At 41.9% G+C, this 21,768-nt stretch overlaps 1 protein-coding gene across 2 annotated transcripts in view; it reads left to right on the top strand.

Moving 5' to 3' along the window:
• The window catches only part of AP3B1 (adaptor related protein complex 3 subunit beta 1), a 238,513-nt gene extending 217,300 nt beyond the window's left edge, over window positions 1–21,213 (top strand). For both annotated transcript variants that reach the window (XM_074995451.1, XM_074995450.1), the window contains one exon: window positions 20,380–21,213. In XM_074995451.1, the coding sequence (XP_074851552.1) occupies window positions 20,380–20,533 (154 nt within the window). In that variant the 3' untranslated portion in view covers window positions 20,534–21,213. The remainder of the gene's footprint in view (window positions 1–20,379) is intronic.
• Window positions 21,214–21,768: the final 555 nt, after the last annotated feature.

The raw sequence follows: 21,768 nt of genomic DNA, 5'->3' as shown, positions 1-21,768 counted from the left end.
TGGCATTTCACTTGAGATTTATGAGAAAAATGAGTTCAAATCCCAAAAGGCATTTTTAAAGTATTTTCTAACAGGTAAATATAATTGATTTGATTTTGGGGGCTTTTCCTTCATTTTGACTGGGTCTGCACTTGCCCCAAACTTCGAAGGGAGCATGTTAATCAGGGTGATGGGAGATCACAAATGAAGTGCTGCAGTGAATATGCAGGTTCATTAGGCTAATGCTCCCCCACAGCAACTTCAAAATGCCAAACTTCAAACTGCCAGCATGTGTGTAGCAGGAATGATGAGTGGCAGATGAGCATGGGGGATGGGTGCAGTTGCAGGTCACAGGAGGCCATCCGCAAAGGCCTGCCTGATGGCCTCCCTAATGTGGAGGCTATGCTGGTGGGCCTGACGGACAGGGGTTGTACCTGGCACTGGCCTCATTGCCCACCCTGCCCGGAAATAGGCATCCCCCTTGCCCTCCACAATGTTGTGGAGGATGCAACAGTCACCCACCACCTGGGGCACGTGGAGGACCTTGACCACCAACCTTGTGTGGGGGCACCTCCACTGCCCCTTAAGGCGCCCAAAGGCCCGCTCCACGATGTTGCGGGCATGGTTGAGGTGCTGGTTGAATGCCTCCCAGGTGGGGTCAAGATGTCCTGTTTACAGCCCCAAGAGCCAGGGCTGGAGGGTGTAGGCCGCATCTGCCACCATGCAGAGCAGCATGGTGATGTTCCCCTCGGTGGAATCTCCCCCTGCAAGACAAATGTGCTGACCCCCATGTGCTGTCAGAGCCTGGAGTTCAGGAGGACCCAGGCATTGTGTGTGCGGCTTGCCAAGCTCATGTAAATGTCCATGAACTGGCCCCTATGATCCACCAGGGCCTGGAGGACCACCGGAAGGTGTACTTTCCTGTTGCTGTACTGGCCAGTGCTGTGTGCTGGGGCCTGGATGGGGATTTGTGTGCCATCCAGGGTGCTGAAGCAGTTCAGGAAGCCCAGGTCCTCCAAAGCCTGCAACAGAAGCATCCAGATGGCCCAGGTGGACAACCCTGTGCAGCAGCATTGCGTTGATGGCTCTGATGACGTGCAGGGGGAGAGGGGGGCATGTGCTCCCGTGACGGCGTGGCAGGCCATCCACCCGCCCCCTCCCAGCCTGCCCCCTACCCGCCTGGGCCCCCCACTTTCCTATGCAGGGCATGTGACCTGAGCCTGCCCAAACTGTTGCCCCACAGACCGGTAGGAGTCCAGGGTGGCCAGTTTCCAGATGGTGATCGCAACCCACTTCTCCAGGGCGAGAGCAGGCTGCATGCAGGTGTCCTGGTGCCGGAGTGCAGGGGTGAGCCAGTGGCAGAGCTCATCAAAGGTCTGCCTTGACATGTGGAAGTTCCATAGTCATCTCTCATCACTCCACTCTCCCAGCACCAGGCGCTCCCACCAGTCGGTGCTGCTGGGGTAGGTCCAGAGGCACCGGGACACCTGGAGTGGAACGTGGTGGTGTCCTGGGTAGGGGTGCCTCATGGCCCTGGTGGGGGCTGCTCAGCTACCCAAGTAGATGGGGAACGGCTGCGGTGACAGTGCAGAGTCTCCAGGTTGAGGGTGTCCTCCTGCAGAAGCTGCTGCTGTGCTTCCATCCTGGAGCACAAGTGGGCTGTGCCGGTCTGGGGACAGGTGGGCAGCACTTAGCTTGTGTTGGGTGGAGCTGGCCCTTTAAGGGAGCAGCTGGCTGTGGCCCCAGAAGGGCTTGTCGGCTGTGGGACCCTGTCCATAGTGTTTCCTGCCTCCCTTTTGAAGGAGAGCTTGGAGCTGTGTGACACTCCCTTTCGAAAGACCATGACGACCCTTTTACCGTGTGGTCACTCCCTTTCGACAGCCACTATTTTGATGTCCCCACATCGATTTTCACCCTTTCAATGGAGTAGTCACATGTAGACCCAGCTTCAGTGTTTTGTAGGAGACCTCACTGAAATGCTGTTCAACATGGATATCAACTTTCAGAGATTTGACGAGTGAAGATTTCTTTATCCGCGTTAACAAATACTTCTCACGATGGCCCAAACCCACCTATCCATACTCGACTTCTCACAAGTAGTCTCTGCCCCTACCCTCACAGGCAGTCAATGCCTGGAACTGATTTCTGAACTAGATGAGGATTTAGGAAATGGAAGATAATACCTTCCTGTTCTGAAATGAACACCCTCCACCAGTATGAGATCAGAACTCTTCCTGCTTACATATGAGAAAAGCATTTTTGCATGTTTCTGTGAAAATCACCCCTTTCTGATATAGCCTTTCAGAATGTCAGGAAGCACTCATCACAAAGACGACTGATAAGCTGATGTATTCCTTTCTTTGAATTCAGCTAATTCATATAGGCTACATCTACACTAGCCCAAAACTTCGAAATGGCCATGCAAATGGCCATTTTGAAGTTTACCAGTGAAGCGCTGAAGTAAATATTCAGCGCCTCATTAGCACACAGGCAGCTGCGGCACTTCGAAATTGCTGTGGCTTGTCCAGATGGGGCTCCTTTTCAAAAGGACCCAAGCAACTTTGAAATCTCCTTATTCCTAACAGCAGGCGTCCTTTCAAAAAGGATCCCCGTCTGGATGAGCCGTGCGGCGGCAAACTGCAGCAATTTCCAAGTGCCGCGGCTGCCAGCATGCTAATGAGGTGCTGAATACGTATTTCAGTGCTTCATTAGTAAACTTCAAAATGTCCATTTGCCATTTGATCTAGTGTAGACACAGCCATAATGACTTGGAAGCACTGCAAAAACACTGTCACTTGCACATCCCGGTGGTATTTGATATGGTCAAGCATGGAATGCTGTTTCACCTCAGACATGATGGGATGACATTGGATATGTCTACACTGAAGCTGGGAGCAAACATGCTGGCTTGCTAAAAATAGCAGTGTGGATGTTGCAACTTGGGCAGAAGCTCAGCCATTAAAGCCCATCTGATCAGTTGGTCTGAGTTCAAAGCCACAACATCGGCCCAGCTGTAGACATACACACTGAGGTGATTTTCATCACGCCATACTCAGTCACCTGCTCCAGGGGTTTGTGCTCTCCTCGTCCTCTTCAGCCTTATTTTAAGACTAGCAGACAATGTGAAGGACAAGTTAGTGTCTGTTATATATAAATTTTGTCCCGCTTTAACCATCAACTTCATATCTGACCTGAACAACTCAGAGGGGGAGGACAGTCTTGTGATTAAGACATGGATTGGGACTCAGTCGATGTTCACTTCCTGACACAGTCACAAACATCTTGAGTGACTTTCGGCAAGTTGCTTTGTCTCTGTTCTAATTCTATACCTGTACCCCAGACGCACCAGTGCACTTTTTTCAATCTATAATAGGAGCTGTACAATGGAGAGTTTTTAGCATCCACGGATCTACAAAATGTATTTGTGTAATTATTGCAGCTTCCTATCAGCTGCGTACCCAAGGCTCAATATCAAATAGTATTATAACTGGCTTATTTTGTCTCATTATTTCATATTGACAGATGGCTGCCACTACAGTCAGAATCTTTCACTGAGAAGTTATACATTTTACAGTATTTAGTCAGGTGGCTGGTAAAGCCAAATCTCTTCATAAGAGTAGTTTAAAAGGTGGTTTATCCCTGGGGCTTATCAAAAACCCTTACGATTTCAGGATCTAGTTTGAACTTACTTCAATGTTCATCGGGGCTGGATGCATTTGTCTCAGGGAAGTGTGGGGAAAATGTCACTTGCAATCACACATTTGCCATATAAATTCATCTCATTTGCTTAACTTCTTGTTTCCACTTAATTCCGTTATTCTTAGGTATAGCAGATTTCTGTATTCCTTAATGGGCTTGTAATGAAACTAAAAGCTTCACTTGGAGAACAAATTTCAGTTCTAGAGAATACCAGGAAATTTCTTGTGTGTAGATTCTGCTCTTCTGAAAACAGAGATAAATGACTAGTAACTTTTACAAGAAAGAGAATAATCTCTTTATGTGAGATTAATAGGGGATCATAAGAATTGTCACAGTGAGTCACACCAGTGGTCCATCTAGCCCAGTATCCTGGCTTCCAACTGTAACTGGTGCCAGGTGACTGAAAAGGAATTAGCAGAAGAGGACAATTTCAAGTCAATCCTGACTTGTGACACTCAGAGGCTCGTAGGGACATCCAGAGCTTGGATTGCATCATCCCTGATCGTCTTGACTAATAGTCATTGATGAACTTATCCTCCATGCACTTATTTAATTTGGTTTTGAACGCAGTTATACTTTTGACATTCACAGGATCCTCTGGCAACAAATTCTGATTGTGCATTGTACGAAGAAGTACTTCCTTTTATTTGTTACAATCGGTAGCTTATTAGTTTCATTTTGTGCCCCCCTGCTTCTTTTACTCTGTGAAGGATTAAATAGCACTTCCTGAATTATTTTCACGGCACCTCCCCCTTAGTCATTGCCTTTATAAACAGACCAGTCAACAATCTTTTTAATCTCTCCTATGAAAACTGTTCCATATTCCTATCATTTTTGTTGCTTTTCTCTGTACTTTTTAAAATTCTGATGTATCTTTTTTGAGGTATGGAGCCCAGAAGCGCATTCATATTCAACGTGTGGGCATACTATAAATTTACACAGTGGCATCAGTATATTTTCTGTCTTATTATCTAGCCTTTTTCTGTAGTTTCTAACATTCTGTTCACTTTGTGTGAACTGCCACTGCACATTGAGCAGACGTTTTCTGAGAACTTTTCACAAAGACTCAAGATCTCTTTCTTGAGTGGTAACAGCTAATTTAGACCCTTCATTTTGAGTGTATAGTTGACATTATTTTCAAATGTGCATTATTTTGTATTTATCAACATTGAATATCATCTGCCATTTTGTTGCCCAGTTTTGTGAGATCCGTTTGCAACTCTTCAGTAAGTTTTCAGCTTAACTACCTTGAGTATTTTGTACTGTCTGCTCACATTCCCATCTCACTGTTTATTGCTTTTCCCAGATCATTTATGAACATATTGAACAGTAGTGAAGTCAATACAGATCCTTGGGGGACAGCACTAATTACCTCTCTCCATTCTAAAAACTGACCATTTATTCCTGTTCTTTGTTTCCTGTTTAACTCATTCATAATTCATAAAAGGCCCTTCCGTCTTATCCCATGACATCTTTTGGGTACAAAATATGTGATTCTTCTTTGAGTGCTTACTAATGTCTGTTCTATTATAATGTGCATGCGCCCACATATGCCGTGTTGGAGATTTTTTTTCTTTAGCAGTATCTGTAGGGTCAGCTATGGTGCCCCCTTCAGTGGCACACTCATTAATCAGCATATCAGGCACCACCAGCCTCAAACTCTTAATTCCTTCACACCGCTCCTGGTGGTTAGTCAGAGTGCCTATCCTTGTGTAGCAAGGGCTCACGGTTTTTGTCTCTACTGACTTCCAGCATTAGGGTCTTGTACGTAGTTTGTTTACAGTAGTTAGTGGCAAGTAGTTGTCAACTGGAATTAGAAATTTGAGTCCCAGTTGGTACTGGTATGCCCTGGTCTCTTGTGTTAAGCCCTGCATGGACGGCAATTGTCTTATGCTGTTAGTGACCCCTACAGCAGCTGTCTCAAGTGCTTCAGGGAATCATGTGAAGGATAAATGCCATATTTTTAAGACTCTGAGGGAGCGAGAGATCCATTTGTGGACTCTCCTTATCGAGTTGCTCCTTGTCCAGCTGCTGAGCTGTACTGGCAAGACTCCGCAAATACGCTGGCCTGAGTGCACAGTATACCTGGGCTGTGTCCGACACCACTCTCAGGCACCATTGCCCAAAAAGAAAGGAAGGAAGCATGACTCCCCAGCATCAGACAAGGACTTTGGGGCATTGGGCAAGGGGCCCAGTTCCAGCATTTATGTCTCCCCCGTCAGGGCTTTTAACGCCTTAAGAGATCCATCACTGACTCCCGAGACAATATGGGACCTACACCCCTGACAGCATTGACACCCTCCTTGGCACTGGGAGCAAAGGTTCTGGTTATGTTGTTAATGTAGTATATGGTACAGGATACAAACAGGCTCCCAACAATGGCTAGCTAGTCTCTAAGACCACACGACGGCAGTGAAATTCCGCCAGTCACCAAGACAAGACGGCAATCTCCATGTCTGTGTTGCGGATGCTCAGCATCAAAGCCTAAATCCTCGGGGGTTCACTTTCAGTGACTGGCATTATGATCACAGTCTCTGCCATTCCAATGCACATCCTTCTAGTCTCCATACTATCAGTACTATTTTCCTCTCAGCACAGATCCTGATCACCTGCTGCATGGGAATGCTTCCCATCACATCTCCATTACTCCTTGTACTGGCACCGATCTTTTTTTTCCTCCAGTCTCTGGTGGTGGTGGTGGTGGTTAGCAGGCAAACTCAGACATCAGTAGCCCCACAATGGACACCACAAGGGGATTCTTCTGGCACAGATGGACAGTTCAGCCCATCACTCAGGCCCCACTGGTATGACTGGGCACCTGACCCCATATTGACATTGGGGAGCACTGCCATGGCAGCATGGCCAGCACAGTAGCCGTATGAGAATGTGTGGGGCATGTCACATATAGCAATGCCGCCTCCTCACTACTCATCAGCCAGCACCGCAGAGCATCAGTTGGTGGCACTGGGTTCAGAGATGCAGGTAGAGGACTCTACACCTCCTTCTAAACCTGCCTTCTCAAGGGTGGACAATGCCGGAGCAACTTCTCTGGTCGTAAGTCACTGCCATCATCCCCAGTTGAGGTACTCACAGGGCCTTCAAGGGTCAGCCCATTGGACAGTTGTAAAGTTCAGCAGAACCTGCTTCCATGGGTGGCTGAGAACTTGGGCTTAGAGGGGAAAGAGCTGGACACCTTGTTCAACGTCCTCTCTGCCTCTGCCTGTATCTCACTACCAGTGCATGACAGAAGCCTGAAAATTGCTAGTGTCTTTTGGCAAACCTTATCCATCCCTACCATCTCCAAAAGGGCCAAAAAGAAGTCCTGGCCAAAAGTTTCAAGTACTTTTTATGCCTACCTATCTCTGTGCTCATTGTTTGACTCTATGGCAGTGAAAAAAACAAGCTGGGGAACTCCAGCTCAGTTGCTAAAAATAGAGGCCGAAAGATGAGTAACCAGAGCCCAAATTCTGTCAGTTTATTTCATCGTGGAAGCGCAGTCCTGTAGAAGCTTTTCACCCAGGAAGCTCAGTAAGTGGGCACTTCTAATCTGCACAGAAAATCCAGTTACAGTGCGGTTGATGCAGGGCTGGTAGAGAGCTTGGGCATGGGAGGTGCTATAGAGTGCGCTTTGGAAAAGATTTTGGGTCTTGGAGCGGGGCATGGGGTGCGGTGTGAGCGGGGCTCAGGGTGTCAGATGAGGGAGCTCACCTCCAGCATTCCCCACAAGTTACTCCCAGCCATTACCGTTGCCAAGAGAGGTGTGGCCAGGGGGCTGTTACACGCATGCTGCCTCTGTCCCACCTCCCTGACCACTAATTCTGCAGCTCCCAGTCGATTATCCAAGACCTGCAGCCAATGGGAGCTGCAGAGGTGGCACCTGCAGATGGAGGCAGCTTGCCTGCTTGTAGCAGAGCTGCCTGGTCACACCTCCACCAGGAGCCATAGGGACAGGGAACTGCTTGTGAGACACACTGAGATGAGCATGCCCCCTTCCCAGTCTGGCACCCCAAGTTCCTCCATCCCAGAGCCTGTGCCCAGCAGCCCCTCCCACAGCCAGCCCTGCACTGCTGCTCCACAAGCTCCCTCCTAGTTAATCAGCATTTTCAATTTACTCATCTTCAGTAACCGTGGGCTCAATGCCCGTTGATATCGGATACCTCTGTCACTATTCCCTTCTGTCTTTCCCTGTCTAGTGCAGAGTGGCTTAATTTCTGTAGACTAGCTCTGCACCAATCGACTATATCATTTAAATTTACTAGCGCACCTCATTCTCCAGTATGCTAGATAAAAGCACTTTTATTGTATGTTGCTCAGAATAGCGTATCTGGCCCTGCACAGTGTTTATATGTTAGTTTATTTAGACTCTCTTTTCATCTTGTTGTTCAAGAGGTATTTTTAGATGCAATTACTTCTGCCAGCAGAGTATGCAAAACCATAACTTGGTCTTGCAAACTCTTTGGGGCAGGGACTGAGCCTTCTCCTTTATATTTGCAAAACACGCCTGCTGCTTTATGAGCAATAACAAACAACATAACATTTACTTTTTACACTGACAAAGTAGCCCTGAAAACTGTGTGCATTTTCATTTCAGATTCCTGCTTTCACTTTCATTCTCTTTTTCTATTGTGAGATTTCACTAGCTCTACAAACCCCAGTAAAATTCTGATGCAGCTATTTTTATCTGTTACATTTTTATTTGGCAGGTTTTGTGGGGGGTTACCCCCAAGGTAGTTGGTAGAAAAAAAAAATCCATGCCCTAGAACAGGAGTGGGCAATAATTTATAATGGGGGCATGCTAAGATTTTGGTAAGTGTTCAAGGACCATGCTTTTCTATGGAGGGGTTGTGGAGTCTGAAATAGAAGTTGGGTGAAGAAGGGAGTTTGGGGTAGGAGATCGAGGTGCAAAAGTGGGGTGTAGGGTCTTGGAGGATGTTTGGGTGACGAGGGGTCTGGGGCAGGGGATTTGGGTGCAGGTCTGGGAATGGGATATGGGTGCAGGAAGAGGATTCTGAGCTGCAAGGAGGTGTGTAGAAGAGGGTGCAGGTTCTGGGAAGGAGTTGTGACCTGAGGGGTGTGAGGTTGCAGGGAGCTGGGAAGCGGGCTGGGATCGGGTGCCAGATACAGGCTCTGGTCGCCAGATGCAGGCTCTGGCCAAGAGCTGCTTACCTAGACAGCTCCCAGTTAGCATCCCTGTGGGACCATCAGACAGCCTCCCTGTCTGCTGCAGCCCCAGGCTACTGAAGGCAGCTGGCTGCTCTACATGCCTCTCTACTCTGTGCAAGGTGGGAAGTCTTTCACTGCCTCTGCTGCCTGCACAATCTGCAAGTTTTCCATTGGCCAGTTTCCAGCCAATGGGAGCTGTGAACAGGGGCAACATGTGACATCTTCCCCCTATGTGTGGTGCACAGAGGCACAGTTCACCAGCCACCAGCTGCTTTGAGCAGTCTGGGGCTGCAGTAGCATGGTCCAAAGGCCAGATCCAAAGGTTTTGTGGGCTGGATCTGTCCCATGGGCCAGATCTTTCCCATCCCTGTGCTAGAACTTGTTTCTGCTTTTGCCATTGGTGTACATTTTCTATACCTTTGTGGGAATTGCTGGAGTTAGTTTCTTGGAAGTTCTAAAGCCTATCCTCTTTTTACAGAAAAAGATTAAAAATAGCAATTCCAGCTTCTTCTTTGCTCTGCATTGTCATCTTGATATTCTGTTGACCCCACAAGGGATGGTTTCTATACGATCCCACTGTGGATTTTGCTATACCATAACTACTGATGTGAAGAAATTCATATTATAATATTTTGATTTATAATGAGTTTGTACAGTTTAGAATGTCTAACATGCATGAATAGTTGAACCTCTTTTGGTTTTCCGTTAGTCCATGACTACTGGCCTACATAATAAATTTGTTAAACAAATGCCTCTTAAACTATTGAGATGACATATTCTTTACACAAAGTAGAAATGTAGGACAAACCCAATGAAAGACGTTTAAATAAATCCCTGATTTAGGTAAAAAGACACGTTAAAACAATAACATACATCAAAAGACAATAAAATAAGAGATGATCTGTCAAATGATTTCATTCGCTTGACAGGTGAAATAATTTTATATTATAACAAATGTTTCCTACAGTTGAACAAAACATCAAATAAGACAGTTTATTATATTGTATCTTTGTGACTGTTACAAACTATGCCCTCGATAGCTAATGAATAGAACTACGTACACAAACCTGACAAACTACCTTTGAAACATTATTTTTTTTGTTTAACTTTTAAACTATAGTCCATTGTTTCGCTTCCACTAAATTCAATTGACCCAAACCTGAAACCAGCTTACAAGGCCTGTTGAGCCATCATGCATGTTAGCCATGTAAGTAGGCTGAGCATTGCACTTTTCTGTTTTGGAGAAGGTTAGACTATTTCAATTCTACATACTTTATATAAAATATTCACTTTCAAGAGGAATTTTTTCAGCCTATCACACTAAAATATATTATTTAAAGAAAAAATATTTTTATTAGCAGAAAACTCATCAGTTCTTAAACATGAAATCTTCAATTAATTGTGTGAATAGATTTTTCTTTCTATTAAGTATCTACTTATTTCTTAGAGCTGATGAAGACTAAGTGGATGTAAAACACTTAGAATGTAGCTAGTTCTTTCTATAGTTAAAGTATTTTTATTAAAATATCAAAACGAGTATTGGATTAGGCAGTAACAGGAATAAGTGCTCTACATTTTGTCTCCATAGTGCGTATGAAACGTTGTGGTTCAGATAATATGATGAACCTATAAACTTTAAGACCAGCTCATACAAGGGCTCTGGGATCCCTTCATCCAATGAATAAAAGCAGCCTGAATGACTCTGCTCATGGAGCAAGAAAGACTGTTAAATTAGTAGGTGTCTGGCCTGTCTTCGGCTAGTATGGAATGTCTGTAATGGCCCACTCAGTTCGTGAAATAAGAGAGAGAACTGAAGGGAAGAAACATGCAGATTGTGCAACTGAGGTCATCAGCAAACCCCCAGAAGCTGTATCTGTGCAGATTGTCATCACTCATCTCTTCTCCCAGTGGACAGTAGAGTGCTTCCCATGCTCGGCAATTTTACTTAACTTTTTTCATTTTGTTAAAAAAAAAAAACTGGAGGCTTGAAGAGAAGACTAGACTTTAGGGTTCTCAACAGACCATCCGTGAAGAGGAAATTCCAGATGGAGACATGAGCCTCAGTCATCTCCAGCATTTGTCCATTTATCACTTTGCTTTCAAGAAATGGAACTGCACATCCCCATCAGATAGAGGCTCCCCAGGTTTGCTTTTATTCCTTCCACTTCCCTTACAAGCCCTTCCTCAACAACACAAGAAAAGTGTTCGTAGAAGTGTGGTTACAGTGATTGCAGACTTTTGCTACTTAACTGAAAAAATGTTGGAATGTCTTAGACCTCTTCAGTCAGAAATATATGTCCTTGTAATTGGCAGACTATCTTGTAAGGTGACTCAATACCATGCACATAAAAGGCACCTTGAGTGTGAAGCAGATGGACTCAGAAAGAAGGATCCATGCAGGGAAATTCTTTGATCACTATGCTTTCATCTCTCCCAAAATACAGTAACAGCTCATCAACCTCTTAGTAGTAGCATACATGAGCAAAATCTGTTGCTCAGAGGCAGAAGACCACAAGGCCAGATATAACGAACCCACTGGACCTAATTCATTATTCCTTCTATTTGGTTTTATGCTGTTACGATTTCACTGAGGTCAATAGAGTTGTCTGTTTAAATGGTGTAATAGAGTAGAGAACCAGACCATCTCAAGACTGATGACTGTATTCCTTCCCCTCCTCCTTCTAGCCTTACTCGTATGCACAGGGGGTCTGATCTTTGAGTCTTTCTTCTCCACTACCATGTGTATTGAAGGAGTTCCTCAAACTCTGCAGCTAATCAAATCCCACGTGTGGGGTGGGGAGGGAGGGTGAACCGGGGCTGCGTGGGCTGGGGGGTGGTGGTGAGCCAGGGTCAGGGGAAGTGGGATTTTGAGTTACCGTTAACTTGTGTTAATGCAAATTAAGTGCAACAGTCTCTCTCTCTCTCAGCCCCCTCTTATTCCCAAGCCATCTATGCCTGGATTCCCTCAGCTTGTCTGTAATCAGAACCATCTTCATAACTCCAACTCCATTTTAACTTTTTCATTTCTACTATACTCAATATCTACCCCATCTCTTCCTCAGTGCCCAGCATTTGGTACCATACAAAAGTATACTGCTTTTTCTCCATGCCCTGAAACTCTTTCTGACCAAGCAGTTTGTATATTTATAGCAAAAGAGTGCAATATAGTATTAGTTTCTCCAAACTCATGGCCATGTGTACTGCAAATTGATGTAGTTAGAAACACATTTGTTGTAGAATTTCCATCTTTTGAGGATTTACTCACACATGATCAATGAGTGAAATGAAAAACCAGAACTTAGCAGAGTGGAGGCTAACCAGAGTTAGCTGAGCTGACTATTCAGCCAGCCATTGCACACTGCTCTCCTTACATCTAATGAACGATTCTTATTCAGTGACATCAAATGATATCGTGAGATGGCCAGCTTCTCATCCTCTGTAATCCCCATGTCCTTTTCTGCTGCACTGCTACTTAGCCAGTTGGTCCCCAGCCTATAACAGTGCTTGGGATTCTTCCATCCCAAGTGCAGGACTCTGCACTTGTCCTTGTTGAACCTCACCAGATTTCTTTCTGCCCAATACTCCAATTTGTTTATGTGACTCTGGACTCCAGTCTAGCTATCCCTCTAGCTTAGTGGCATCTGCAAGTTTGCTGAGCATGTACTCCACTTGAAACTGACCTCCAGCCAGACATGGAATCATTGATCACTACCCATTGGGCCCGATCATCTAGCCAGCTTTTTATCCACTTTATAGTCCATTTATCCAATCCATACTTCCTTAACTTGCAGGCAAAATATTGCGAGGGACTGTATCAAACAAGGTATATCACATCCACTGCCTTTCCCATATTCACAGAGCCAGTTATCTCATCATAGAAGCTAATCAGATTGGTCAGGCATGACCTGCCCTCTGTGAATCCATATTGACTATTCCTGATCACTTTCCCCTCTTCCAAGTGCTTCACAATGGATTCTTTGAGAATCCTCTCCATTATTTTTTCTGGGGACTAAAAATAGTTCTCTGGATTGTCTTTTCCTTTTTTAAAGATGGGTACTATATTGGTCTTTTTCCAATCATCTGGGACCTCTTCCTAACTCTACAAGTTTTCAAAGATAATGGCCAAAGGCTCTGCAATGACATTTGCTAATTCCCTCGGTACCCTTGAATGCATTAAAATGGACCCATGGATTTGTGTATGTCTAGCTTTTCTAAATCGCTCTTAACCTGTTCTTTCCCCACTGAGGGCTGCCCACCTTCTTTCCATTCTTCATTGCCTAATGCAGTAGTCTGGGAGATGACCTTGTCCATGAAGACAGAGGAAGAAAAAGAATTAAGTACTTCAGCTTTTCCCACATCATCTGCCACAAGGTTACCTTCTTTGATTGCTTATTGAGGGTCCCATATCTTCCCTATTGCCCTCTTATTGTTAACATGCCTGTAAAAGCCTTTGTTACCTTTCACATTCCTTGTTAGCTACAGTTACTATTGTAGTTCCTGTTGTCTTCCTGATTACTGCCCTGCATTCTCGAGCAATGTACTCCTCCTTAGTCACCTGTCCAAGTTTTCACTTCTCACACACATCCTTTTTGAGTTTACACTCGCCAAGGATTTCCCTGGTAAAGCGAAACTGGTTGCCTACCATATTTGCTTTTCTTACTGTGCATTGGGATGGTTTTGTTCCTGTGCTTTCAGTAAGGCTTCTTGAAAATACTGCAAGTTCTCCTAGATGCCTTTCCCCTTCATATTAGCTTCCCCAGGGATCCTGCCAATCAGTTCTCTATGGGAGTCAGTCAGCTCTTCTGAAATCCAGGATTTTTTTTTAACTGATCGTCTTTCTTCCTTTTGTTAGGATCCTGAAATCTACCATCTCATGATCACTGTAGCCCAAGTTGCCACCCACTTCTCCTTCCCCGACTAGTTCCTCCCCATTTATGAACAGCAGGTCAAGCTGCGCATGACCCCTGGTCACTTCCTGCACCACTTGTACCAGGAAGTTATCCCCAACATTCTCCAAAAACTTCTTGGATTGTCCGTGTGCTGCTGTATTGGACTTTCAACAGATGTCAGTGTGTTTAAAATCCCCCATGAGAATCAGAGCCTGCGACCTAGAAGCTTCTCTTAGTTGTCTGAAGAAAGCTTGTCTACCGCATTCAACTGGTCTGGTCGTCTGTAGCAGACACCAAACACAACATCACCTATGTTGCTTCCACCTCTAAGCTTAACCCAAATACTCTCAACAGGCTTTTCTCCCTTTATATACTGGAGCGTTGCACTGTATGCAAGACAGCAGTATGATTGCTTAACTCCTCCTCCACTTCTCCCCTGCCTCTTCTTCCTGAACAGTTTATACTCTTCCATGACTATGCTCCAGTTATGTGAGTCAATCCACCAGTTCTCCATAATTCCAGTCACCTCACACTTCATTGCACTTATGTACAAACATTAGATAATTTGCCAGTTGGCCCACCTCCTCCTTTTGAATCAGAGGTCCTCCTTTGTTGTTCCTTCCTCTTTGTATATCTTCCCAGTACACCATTTCCCCACTTCCCTCAGGGCTTAAGTCACTGTCCCCCAGTGAACCTAGTTAAAGCCCTCTTCACTAGGTTTGCAAGCCTGCCTGCAAAGATGCTCTTTCCTCTCTTCGTTAGGTGGATCCAATCTCTTGCTAGTAATCCTTGTGCCCGAAACAGAATCCCATGGTCGGAGAAACTAAAGCCTTGAATGCCGATAACAGTTCACTGATATCATTAGCATTCAAAGGTTTTGGCTAACAGGTAGTCGTTGAATTTTTTAATTCCTTAGATATATCACTGAATACAAGGAGCTAGAATGTTTGTTGTAGAGTTAGGGTTTTTTAATTAACTTAAAGAAAATGCAGATGACCGCAGTCTTAAAAAGCGTATGTGAAAGCTATTTAGAACGTAATCAAAATAGATTGTTGTATCCTAATTTGGTTGCTGTCCACTAGAGGACAGCACTGCTTTTGTATCTGAATGCATTAAAGTGCAGAATATGTGTAGCATTTTCTTTGGGGGAAAAAAAAAGAAAAGTGACCTCTGAGTCAGTTGTTCAAACATAAACCATTTAACATTTGCAAAGCTAACCAGACAAGGTGGGTTTTTTATTGAAAAGACTGATTGATTATCTTTTTGATTATATTATTATCCAAATGTGAGGAAGTGGGTTTTATCCACAAAAGGTCATTTCCCAATAAATAAATTTACTAGTCTTTAAGGTGCTACAGGACTGCTCATTATTTGTGAGGCTACAGACTAATACGGCCACTCCTCTGAATCTACTTTTATTTCAGTTTATTTGTGTAAAACAAACTGTTTTCTGTGATTAAATATACTTTTGCAAATGGAAACAGTAGGCATATGGAAAAACCAACATCATCTCAGCAAGTTTAAAAGGGGACGTCAGATAAGCCCAACCAGGAACTGTGAGAATGGATTTAAATTAATTTCATCTGTCAGAAAGTATTTTTTTCAATTTTTGAAAAAGCTAATACATAGTGCTCATGATCACTATTATTACTAAAATCACCATTTGTCTACAGTGCTATGTGAAATATAGTTTTTTACTACTCCAAATAAAAAGGAAAACAAAGCATCTTAGATATAGTGTGTTAGCATTTGCTGCAAATGCTGACTTTTTAAAATGGTAAACACTGTATATAAAAACTGAAGTAGTTTTTTGTTTTTGTCGACAAAAATGACTAAAATTCATAGTCCAAGTACTTAAAAATTATAGAAATTCTTAGGTACCATGTACCTTGCAAAAATGATAGTTTACTCTCAGTGCTTGGTCTTAAGCAATCAATATTTATGTGAAACAAGGAGTTAATTTCTAGCAAAACATTCACAAACAGAACATTTGTTTACAACAATACAAGGTTTGCTACAGTTAATTCAAGAGTACTAAGACATACTTTCTCTGCTCATGGATAGTCTTCTTGGTCTCTGATTGTTCTATTCTAAGTTCGGTTTTCTGTCAGAAGCAATGACAATGGCCCACTGAAGCTAAAACTTTTTTTCTATCCTGTACATGAAGCCTTCAATTACTGCCTGCTGAAGCAGACAGAATCCTATTAGTAAGGAAGACAATCACAAGATGCAATCCCCTGCCCTTGCTGTACAAAAATAATTAGTCCAAAGTTGACAAATATGTAATGAAGTTACGCAGTGAATGTATGTAAGAAATAATGGTATAAATTAGTCATCTACTTTCAAATTCTGGAGTTAACAGTTAAGAAGCACTATTTTCCAATGTCTTATCAAGAATAAATAATTACATACTTCTGTAATTTCAGTACTCTAAAGTTTTGTTTTGCCTTAGTTAATACTGTGTTGATATAAAAGTTCCTTTGCAGTTATCTAAATATCTCAAAACTGGTAAAATACTGGATATGCATACTGTTCAGCTTTCATAGAAACTTTAAAACTGGAATGCAAATATATTGGGGGCAAGGTTTAACAGAATATACCTATATGGTTCCAGTACAGGGGTGACCAAAGCTTGTAATTTCAAACATATTGAAAATAGGAAATAACACATTCACAAGAGAAATTGGGAAATCATTTTTTAATTTTTAAACTAAGTGATTGTAATCTTTCAAAATACTTCCCTGGCATCAATATATAAAAAAATAAGAAAATAAAAAAACTAGATTAAAGAGCATTTACACCATAGAAATAGTATTTTAACTATTTTGATACAACTTTCTCCCTTTTCAGATACTATCTCATGCTATCCTGAAAAACAACTTTATTGAATTAGAGTTTCCATAAAATTTTCAACATATTTCTACTATCACAATATAATTGGATTGAAGCATATTAAACATTTGGGGATTTAATGAAAAAAAAACTTTTTTACAGATCAACTATTACCAACTATGTCCAATAGCATTTTTAGCGTATTAATTTTTTCTACCAAAAATAGATTCCAATAGTCTGGCATCAGCTGCTACTGAGCAATCTTACTGTACCCCTCGAAAGCAGAATGTGTAAATGTGCTGGCAAGACGTACCTCTTAATGACTACTGCTACTACATGTAATGGTCAGTGAAGCTGCTACATGCACTTTCAGACTCCTCCATCAAATATCTATCATCAACTCAGTAGCCTATCCATCATCTAAGGCCTGAACACCCAAATCTGCTCTGCAAAACTTGGATTGGTTAAGAAGTTGGATCAACACACTGCATCACCCCACCATCAACAAACAATAACCATTTTTAGTCTCATATCTGTTCTGTTCTGTTCTCTGTAGTCTTCTGGTTTTAGGGAATTAGGCTTTTAACACGGTGTTTGAGGGTTATGTATTTTCTGTTTTTGAAAAGAGGCTGTATGTTGTTCACCACCACCAACCCAAGCGTCAGTGTTTTTTTCTAAAAGAAAAAAGAATACACATATCCCCGTACATGTGAGTAATGCTATAAATGACCCACGACCATTATGCATGTGCTGTAAGGAGAAATATTCTGACAAGCAAACTTTCATTTTCAAGTTTCCAATCTGCTTGATACAAATAGTGGTAAGAGGGAAGTAAATTAAAAATGAAAAATACCTAGGTGACTTTTCTCATTAGTAATATGGAAGTCATGTTAAATGTACTGTTTAACTAATAAAACAATTGAAGTATCTCAGATACCATGGTTTTTAAGTAGTGGTAAAAGTTGGGTTTTTTCCTTTTTATTGGTGAATGTACTTGTTTACTGTGTGTATTTTTGTATGTACTGGTCTGCTACTCTCTATCACAGCAGTCCCATTCTAATAGCTAGTGATATCCCACTGACGTCTCTTCTGCTTCTAGAGACAGCTACCGTTTGCAAATTAAACGTGAGAGATACAACAGTGTAGTTTTCCACAAATTATTTTAAAGCCATGCTGAAGTCTGATGACATCATAAATGGGATAGATTCCTACATGTATGTTAGTGTACTCTGGTAGAAAAAGAAGAGGTATAAACTGACATTGTGAGAGAAAAAGAAATGATCCACAGCTTCCTCTAAAGAGTTAACTTACAGTGCATAAGTTATCACTGAACAATATTGAATGTTTTTTCTGATATCTAAAAATCTAGTTAATCAGATTACACTTCTGTTAAAATCCTAGTGGATTGACTGTCTTACATGTAAAACATCTGATAAGACTTCTCTTTACCTAAATATCAGATGCTCTTCAAATAATCCTATTATAGCTACCACCCCTTTAAAACAGCTGAATAATTGAAACAAGTAGTCTTACTGATCATTAATCTTGTATCTAAACATCAGCTGCCTTATTTGGGAACTGAGTTCAGCTTCAGAAATGTGTATACCTTTTGAATATATGTTTCTACGGTAGCTTATTTTGCAATATAATGATCTCGCAGATTTTAGGGAACAGATTTTGCTTTCTGGAGTCCAAAACAGTTGTACAATTTAGCTCTTTAACAATGAAATGATTTTCCATTAGACGTCTGTTTTCAATAAGTGTTTCCAAATGGGTGTCCAGTAGAACAGACATTTTAATAAACATTGTAATTGTACGTACGCAAACAGTTTATGTGAGATAGTTAGCACATGTTTAGATTCTGCAACAAATACCCAGATTCACATTTGCATTAGAAAATTTTTATTCACAATGTTTATCCCCTATGTAGAGCAGGTGTAAAACTATCAGAACAAAAGTGACCTCTGTTCAGGCTTTGGGCTCCACTTGCTTTATCATAACATTGACTTTATATCACTTTCAGCTTTTAATAGAAAAGAGGTAAAAAGAGCCTTGGGGCTATGAAACTCTGCAGGAACTCCAACAACCAAGCTTTTTATGTGTGCATTCAGACATAATCTGCTTCTGTGTAGTCCCAAGACACAAAGTGCTAAATAAATAAATAGACTAATAAGACTATTGTTTACATAATTATCACCGTTTCAAAATCAACATGAGAAATTCCAAACTTCACACTGTGAAGCAAATAGCAAGCTGTAGTTAATTTTTAAGATGGTAGTTTTGTAGTTTGGAAAAAGCAGGATTTTCCTATCTGAGGAAAAAGGGTTAAAATGCATCTGTAATTGGACAAATGCAATATATTGACCCTTCATAGGAAACTTTTGAGAAATGTTTGCACCCCAAATTAGCGTCATGTGTTATGAGATTTGGATGTGCTTAAACATATTTTTTTTTTTTTAAAATTACATCTTATTTAAAAAGAACCTGCTTCCTGCTTAAGTAGCTAATATTTTAATTAAGTCTGGAGTGAAGTTTTTTGAGTATCTCCTGATAAACTCCCTCTTTTATGTTGATGGTAATTAAAGAGCTCCCTAAGGACCCCAGTAGCGCTTTGCAAGGCCCATGCTAATTGTTAGACATGAGACACTGACCAGTTGGTTTGCTCTTGAATAGCTGACAGCGTGCTGTCAGCACAGCAGTTTTATTTTTATGTATTGTGAGCTGTTGTCAGGGCTAACTGGGTCCTATTGTGGCTGAAGATGTTGCGCAAATTGAGGCAGATGGCTCTGATTCAGACACGTGTCATTCAGAAAGGGGAGAGGGGATTGGCCCTGCAAAGTGGGGTCACAGTAGGTCACAGACCTGCTCTACACTTGTTAGTGTTTTCAAAAGCCCGTGTGCAGCAACTTTGTTGTTGTCACATAACACACTCACACACAAAGTGTGGTGCACTTCTTGTGAAAAATGGAAGACTAGGCTGTTGTCATGCTCTTCCTTCCTGTCTCTGGGGCCTGTCTGTACATGCAGAATGAATTAACAGGATTGACAGAAGTTCATTGTGCCTAAAATGGCTTTTCAGTCAATTGTAGTGTTTAAAAGGCTAGTTTTGGTTTTAATTCCATGTAATTAGTGGGTTCTTCATGTCTTGGAATTTAATAATGGAACATTAGACCTCACTTTTTTTTAACAGTATTTAGTCCATAGAAAAGTATGTTAGATGTTGTGGAAATAAACTGAGGAGGGAGCTGGTGTTTCAGAAAGATTTGTTTGTTGCATAACATTGTTTCATATCATATTGGATATAAAGTTTGAGTAATATAAGTTGAATTAACTCATCACTTAGTATGCAGATAAAACATTTTCAAAAGGTTGCATTTTACCAGTTCAGAAAATGCGTAATATCAAGATCATTTTTAGTGTTACATTTAGTTATTTTGGCATAAAATACTGAAAGATTATTCTGTAACTGTGAACACAGTTGGGTTTATGTTACTGGTGCACAGTAGAATACTTTCTTTTCAATTGAAGTATCAGGTATTAATACAAAAAACTAGAATCTAAATAATAATCCTTTAGAGGGACTTTTTTGTCTGTAATACTAAACAAAAAATATTGCATATAATTGGTGTTCATTTTAGATAATAAAATTTAAATAAGCTGTGTGTGAAGCATTGCTCATATCCTTTTTCTGAGGAATTTGTAGGGGGTAATTATATTCAAAAAGGTTTGAAATTTAAGCACATTTAACTTTAGAAATAATACACTGCCAGATCTTGCTTTATATGAATGCTTTTGTGATTTTTTTTCTTTCCTCCAGGTTTGCAGCTAAAACTGTGCACAGTGGGTCATTGATGCTAGTCACAGTGGAGCTGAAGGAAGGCTCTACCGCACAGCTCATCATAAACACTGAGAAAACGGTGATTGGTTCTATTCTACTGCGGGAGCTGAAGCCTGTCCTGTCCCAGGGGTAACCTGCTTACATCTGGACTTCAGAATCTGGCACAGAACAAAAGTGCCTGGCATCAAATACTGCTGCCTTTCATTTATAATAATAGCCCTTCCATCTGGCAGTGGGGGAAGAATACACTCTTGACATTCTTGTCTCCTGCTTTAGAATGCTAGTGTGTATCTATCGTGTATGCAAGGCATTTTTTCTGCTTGCTAACCAAAGAACATATATTTTACTGTCATTTAGCTACACTCTTTTATAAGTATTTCTCAGTTGTTCTATCCTGGTGATTTCCCCTCTCTTTCCTCGCCGTCCCCCCCTACACTTTCTCCTCTCTATAAACAACTACCCGATAATAAAGTTTGGGGGAAATCAGCTTGCCTGAGCAGTGAGCTAAAATAGAAAAGAGACTCCAGCAGAACCTACAAGGTACAATCAATGGGATGGATTTTTTGTATGAGATGTGTAAACGGACAACAGAATTACTAAAATGTCATTGTCCAATGAAATTGCTTGTAAGCTTGAACTTATGTATGTTATAAAAATTGTTTCCAGATACTGCCATATTGTCAAGTATTTCTAAATGTTAAGACTCCAGTAAAATGGTGTTATGAATGGACTCTCTTGTTGTAGTAGGGAATTGACGCTATACATCCCTAGTGATTTATAAATCTTACTCCTTTGAAATAAATATCACGTGGGGTTGCATGAAGCCTGAATTTTTTGGTGGAGGCGTCTAGAAGGGACTTTGCAGGGAAAAACACATCCCCTTAATCTGTAGTCAGCAAGGAAGACTGCTGTGCAGCCCTCACCTCCTCATATTCACCAGTCTGTTACCTATATTTGGGCTGGAATATAATGTCTTAGCATGTTTGTGTTCTTGCTACCTGGGACACTAGGTCTGTGTCACTGTGGACCAGTGGTCTCATACCAGCTCATCCCTGAAGTGGCTTTCAACAGCAGTTTATCTGGGTCTGCTGCAAAGAATATTTCCACAATACACACAGAGTCTGCAGCCAATTCTGCACAGTAACTTTTAAGTGGCTCTTATCTGGTCAGGTGGGCCTTGTGCGAGCCTTCTGCTGAAGTGAATTTCAGTCACAGAGACTGTTTGCTATGTACCACAAATGACAAATGGACACCTTCCCTAAACGGAACCAAAGGTTAGCCACAACAGCATATGCAAATATTAGCAATTTTCAGAAGTGTTGTATTAGCTTTTTACAATATTAGACTTGATAAATCAACGAATTACTT

This window comes from Carettochelys insculpta, chromosome 5 (assembly GCF_033958435.1).
Source record: "Carettochelys insculpta isolate YL-2023 chromosome 5, ASM3395843v1, whole genome shotgun sequence".
NCBI classification, from domain to species: Eukaryota; Metazoa; Chordata; order Testudines; family Carettochelyidae; genus Carettochelys; species Carettochelys insculpta.
This window is presented reverse-complemented; position numbering and strand designations above follow the sequence as displayed.